Consider the following 6406-nt stretch of genomic DNA (forward strand, 5'->3'; position numbering starts at 1 on the left):
CTCAGGCCCAGCAGGGCATCCAGCCCCTCCTTAACCCACATGATGGACCAACCAGCATGACTCCAGGCAGCTGCACAGGGTGCTGATTGGGAAGATGGATTGGGATCACACAGAATCCCCTATGAATTTCCCTGGTAAGCACTTCTAGATCCCCACCTGGGCAGATAACAGGTACATTCTTAGTAATGATAACATTCCTTCAAGATGAGAATATGATCCCCATTTCAAAGATAAGTATACTGAGGCACTAGAAGTTACTAGCCCACGATGTTTCCACCTGCAAAAGGCACAGCTGCAACAGAGTTCCAGTGTGACAAAATTCTTGATCCTCTGTGTCTGATACCCACAATCCCTGCCCTCCTGTGCGTGATTGCAGCTGCCTGAATCAGACCCCCTCTTTGGGCACAGAATCATCAACTCTACTGTGCATTAACCCTCGAAGCTGCATTTGCACGGAGGTCTGCGGTCAGACCTAGGGGAGACAGGGTTCCTTGTAATGCTGGACTCTGCCCGACAAGATCGCACAGCTGGGGATGGAGTGGGACACGTCCGTGTTCAAAACCCGGGAAACCGAACAGGTGAAGTTAACCATGACGTCAAAGTGTCCTCAAATTCCTTCTCACTTTTCCTGTTTTTCGTTGGTCCTCACCAACCCCACCCCCCCCCGTCTCCCTCCCGCCCCCGCCATCAATGACCTCAATGCAAATACAAGTGGGGTGGTCCTTCTGGATGCTCCAGGTTCTGGACGCAAGTGATGACACAATCCTTCTGGGGCTCAGATCCTTCCCCTCATTGGTTGCCCAGAGCTCCTGGACCACCCCAGACCCAGAGCAGCGGGAATAAGAGCAGCTGCTGGTGTTGGGAGGCATCAGACGCACTGCCCAGCTCGAGTGTCACTGCCACTTCTGCCACAGTGCCATCGCCTGAAGCCAAAGCTACTGCCACTGCTCCCTCCTCTGCTCTAAGCCACCTGCTTCCTGCTGCCAGGTAAGCCTGGAGATTCCTGCTTAGCTGGGATTCTGTTTTTCTCTCTCTCTCCTCCCTTCCTCCTCTCTCTCCATTACTTTTTCTTAGCTGATCTCTTCCAGTCTCAAAGGCTATGTCCACTTCTGTCTAGGTCATTTCACACAACCTGCATTACTCTGCAATGCATCCCAGCCTCCTTCCACAGGTAACACGGGATGGTCTCTGTTCACGCACTCCCTGCTTCACTCTCCCCGCGCTGAGCCGGGCTCCAGTTTCCTTTCCCGAAGCACACGTGCTTAGGTCAGTTTGGGATGCTGGAGCTCCCCTGGCACTGCAAGCAGATCTGGACGCAGGAATCGTTTTGTGCAGATGGTGCTCTCACAGATCACGTCTTGTGCCTAGCGGACCGCGGGAAATGCTTCGGAACCTGGGCCAGCGCAAGCGGGTGGCAAATAGGTGCAGTGACTGAGTGGCAGGCGGCCATTAAACGCAAGCCCCCGTTGCGTGTTCTGGGAACTTTTTTCCCAGTTTAAGTCCTGGGTTCCAATCTGAGGCCCTTCCAGCTTGATTCTTACAGGGCACTCGTTACCAAACTGTGGAGCAGCTGACCGGTAGAACGTGGTTCTTCAGTTTCTCAGGGATTCCAACCGCAGAAATTTGTCCTCGGTGATCCCCTCCCCCCTCCCTGTACCTGCAAAAGCCCGGCACCAGGAGAACAGCTCTGGGTTGCACAGTGGGAAAAGCTGTGGTGACAGGTACTCGGACTCTGTCCTCCAGGAGTCCTGGCCAACAGGTTGTATGTGAGAGTGAGTGGAGTGATGGGGCGGGGGCTATGGACTAAGACCTCCTCACCCAGTTGTCCCACTAGGTTTCTTTGCTAAAACAAGCATGCTGCAGCCTTACTGGATCTTCCAGCAGTCCACTTGGCTGAGGAGGAAACGATGGTGAAGTGGAGTGACATGTCCAGCCTGAAGCCAGGATGCCAGGGAGTTAGGGGCAGAGGCAGGAGCAGAGCCTGGGTCTGTGGGCTCATGGAATTTGTTATTTATTGCTCCAGGTGCTGATGTTATTCTTCCCTTGCAGAGAGTCGTCATGGGATTTTGGAAGTTCCCCTGCTTCCTGGTCCTCAGCATCCTGGTCTTGTACCAGGCAGGCATGCTCCATTCAGCGCCATTCAGGTGAGACAGCCCTGCCAGGAGCGCTCCCACCTCCCTCTGTCCCTGGATCATAAAATTCTCTTCTCAGTTGCGCTGTGCTGAATCTGGCTCTTGGTGCGGTTGCAGGTGGGGGCGATAGTAATGTATGAATGTAAACGTGTATATAAGTTTATCATAAACTGTTTATGAGACAAAGATGTGTAGCACACAGTGTACAAACACACATAAGATATACAGTACTCGTTATTGTAAATTTCATATAACATTGCTTTTTACCACATATTTGTATCTTTAGCAAACCTATTTACTAATTTAACCACAATTTGAGAAATAGATTGCATCCTATCTGCTAACCTCTTTGCCAATAAATTTGTTATTAAATCTGATATGTTACCTATACATCTAATTTCTCACCCTTACTCAAATTACATTAAAGTGAAATGATTTTCAGATTCAAACTATCATTATCATTTAATTTTTAATAATGGCTGTATTTAACACTAAGCTCATAAAATTCTTGAAACTGTAACCATCAGCTTTCAGAAGCCTATATGATCCACTTGGAGCAAACCACTTCTTTTAGGTCTCACCAGAGCCTAAATTCTGGTGAAGCAGAATTTTTGGGTGGATACTGACCTCATGCTCTGTCCATTGAGAGCTGGGGCAGCCACATCCTCAGGGGAAGTTGCAGAAACCAGGAAACCTGGCTGCTTATCCTGGGGAGGGGGTAGTCAGGGTCTCAAAGCCTGTACTGGGCTTGCTTCCCCTCCCTAGGTTGGCTTTTGATAGTCGTTTTGATCCTGCTACACTCAATGAGGAGGAATTGCGCCTCCTACTGGCTGCAATGGTGAATGACTATGAGCAGATGAGGGCCCGTGAGCTGGAGAAGGAGCAGAAGACAGAGGGCTCCAGGTGAGGCTCCCTGCCCCACCCAGCACAGGGCATCCGCTCCCTCCTTCATGCCCAGGAAGGCACATCCCAGAGCCACCTTTGGGTTTTCTGACACCCCTGGAAATGTGTATGGGGACTGATCGTGGCATTTTCCCTAATGGCCTATGATTTTCTGCTGTGATGACCGTTTCTAGCAGAAATACTTAAGGTTTATTGGTGCCTCTGAGAGCAGTAATTTTCCATGATTATCCTGTGGGGCAGCACCTGCACTCAAGCTCTCACTAACAGGCCTCTTCTTTTTCTCTATCCTGCAAATCAGCATCACTGTCCAGAAGAGAGCCTGCAACACTGCAACCTGCATGACCCATCGGCTGGCAGGCTTGCTGAGCAGATCTGGGAGCATGGTGAAGAGCAACATGTTGCCCACCAAGATGGGCTTCAAAATCTTTGGTGGGCGTCGCAGGAACTTTTGGATCTGAGCAGCGAAATGATTCTAGGAAGAAGGTGACTGCCCTTTGTACTGTCGGGTGGGAGGATAAATGACTGGGTATTGCAGGGGTGCAGTCCACACTCTAATCCTCCGTGGGTTCATATGGGTGAAAAATCCACAGGGGAAGTCACCCACACCAGTGTCTGGAGAAAGAACAGAGAGTCCCAACAGCTGAAATCCCTAGAACTTGGATTTATTTCTCTCTGTTTTTCCAGTCTCTCCCTGTGCCACTGAGATCCTCCAGGAAATATAGATCCTGTTTATTTAAAACACAGTTCCCTGGGTTATAATTGTGATTATCCTAGCATTTGAGTTTGAAAGGTAATTACCCTATCCTTTTGGAGCATACCCTACAGTGTCATATACATCTGAATTCCGAGTATAGACGTGGGTTCAAATCCTGTGTCTGTCCTCTACTAAGTATACGACCTGGGCTAGACCCTCTCTGAGCCTCAGCTTCCACATCTAACTTGAAGGCAACAATAGTATCATCAATATAAAAAGTAATTGGGATCATACATGACAAGAGCCTCTTAACTAGTAAGTAATAGCTGTTACTTTTTTTTTTCTCCTAGGTCGTTATGAAGCTGAACTCTACTTCTTTTAATTTGCAATGAAAGCAACTTACAAAAAAAATAGCCTGGAAGACACCCATGTATGCATGCTTCTTGACATTGAAAACACTCTTTTTTTTTGTTTGAAATAAACTAAATGCAGAATAAAATCATTGCAGCTACCTAGTGTTCATCTTTTTTATCAATATATTTGATTCCGTATTCAATAAATATGACCCATATCTCACTGGCTTATCTGGTAGCAAATCTGGACCCTGTCAGCCAACCTGTTGGCTGCTCTGCTAAACCTCAGGGGTACATGAAATCGCTGCCTTGTGGGTGCCTGGGGATTCCTAGTAATGCTGAGCCTTAATAGAACTCTCTCTTTAAAGAAATGTTCTCATTTGTGCACTTCATCAAGATAAAAAATATATTTTCAATACAGTTAAAAGGAGTCCCTGCTGTTATCTATGCTGTTTTTCCCATGAGAACCTCAGGGACCTGTGACACTTTGTTGACTAGACTGGCTCAAATGAGGCAATGATATCACGTTTGGGGTGGGTCCTCAGTATCCTGTATCCTCAGTGTCTAGTGAAACACCTTTACTGGAATTAGAACCCTGTGCATCTCAAAGAGACATTCACATTTATTTTCAGAGAGTGCCCTGGTCCCCAGCCCCAGAAGTTATCTGTTCTCTTCTCCTTGACTCAGGTTTACCCTTACCCATCCCTGCCTTTCCTCCCAACAGCACCCCTTCATACACCCCATAGCCTGCAAAGCCTGTTAGAACAACGGCTCACAGTTTGAAAGGGGATCACACACTGGCAGACCTGGAAAGATCATCAGATGCCATCTAATCCAACTTTTTACTCTCTGATGTGCAGAGAAGAAAAGTGCGTTGCTCAGGTCCTGCAGTAAGTTTAACAGAGACATTCCATATTTAACAAATAATCATTGAGTGTCTGCTATATGCTTGACCCTGTTTGAGCTCCAGGACCAGAGCAATGAACAGAACAGACAAAAACCCCTGCATTCATGGAGCTTATATTCTAACTGGGGGAGACTGAGGTGATACATGCTGTAGAATCAGAGATGCTTAGTATTAGAAGGAATCTGGGATATCATAGGATGTAAAGGCTTATTCGATATAGGAATTTCACAGCATCAACATCCCTGGCATCTGTTGGAAATGCTGGTGACCAACTGCTGACTATAACTTCCAAGGTTACTGGGCAGCCAGTTTTACTGGTGGACAGTCAGTTAAGTGGGATTCTTTAATTGGAAAAGTCATCCCCTTCTACTCACTGACTTTATTATTTCCTCAGAAGCACACAGAATTATGACCCTTGCTTCCATTCAGTCTGTACTCAACACAGTAGCCCAACCTTAGTTGCAAAGGTAGATCAGACCATATCTCCCTTAGGTACAGAATACTCCACTGAGTCCCCATCTCACAGAGTAAACACCTGGGATATTGCAATAGCTTACAAGGTCCAAGTTCATCTTCCCTTCCTCTCCTCTCACCACCTCACACTGGCCTTCTTACTACCCCTCATTCTGTACCCACCAGCACCCACCCCCTCAACTGTTTGCACCTGCTGGTACCTCTCTGAAGAATGCTCTTATCCCATGGCCCCACCTCTTCCAGATATTTATTCAAATATCACTTACCCTGGCTAACCTTTCTGATACTGTCCCTCACCTGCCAACCCACCCTAACCCTTCTTTGCTTTTTTCTTTTTACCTCTTTGCTACTTACTACCTACTATCATAGCATATATTTTAGTTAATTTATTATGTGTATCCCATCCTATGTAAACAATGTTAAGTTCCACATAGATAGGAATATGGCTATTTTGTTCATTGCTGAATCCCCTACACACTGAAGAGTATGCCTGGCACAAGGCAGCATTCAGTAGATATTTATTAAACGAGGAGTTAAGTCTTCTTCTCTTTTGTGTTTGTAGTCAACTCTCTGGTTCCCTCTGGGTCTGAGGTAATACATGATCTGAGCCATATCATGTCTCTGCTCTCTTGCAAAATAACCCATCGCTTGTTTCACTTCCAGCTTCCTCAGGGTCTTTGCACTTAGTTATTTTTAATTATTTTTTTGCTTAAAATGCTGTTCCCCAAAAGTCTGCATGCCTGATTCCCTCCCTTCCTTTAGAACTCTGATGAACCACCTCAGAGAAGACTTTCCTGACTACCATATACAAAAGTACATTCCTTCTCAGATTACTCTCTATCACCTGATTATTCAGCTTAATTTTTTATTCATAGAACTTACCACTATCTAAAATATTATATATTTATTATTTTTTTCTGTTTTTGTCTATGTCCTTCCACCA

At 46.4% G+C, this 6406-nt stretch overlaps 1 protein-coding gene across 1 annotated transcript; it reads left to right on the forward strand.

Moving 5' to 3' along the window:
* Positions 1-2058: 2058 nt before the first annotated feature.
* LOC309808396 (calcitonin receptor-stimulating peptide 1-like) lies at positions 2059-3493 on the forward strand (the record flags this gene model as incomplete). Its single annotated transcript, XM_082628691.1, has 3 exons — positions 2059-2144; positions 2898-3035; positions 3334-3493. 3 exons carry the CDS (start codon positions 2059-2061, stop codon positions 3491-3493), a joined length of 384 nt encoding a protein of 127 aa, XP_082484817.1.
* Positions 3494-6406: the final 2913 nt, after the last annotated feature.

The sequence above is a fragment of the Mesoplodon mirus genome (genome assembly GCF_964341445.2).
Source record: "Mesoplodon mirus genome assembly, chromosome: 7".
Classification (NCBI taxonomy): Eukaryota; Metazoa; Chordata; class Mammalia; order Artiodactyla; family Ziphiidae; genus Mesoplodon; species Mesoplodon mirus.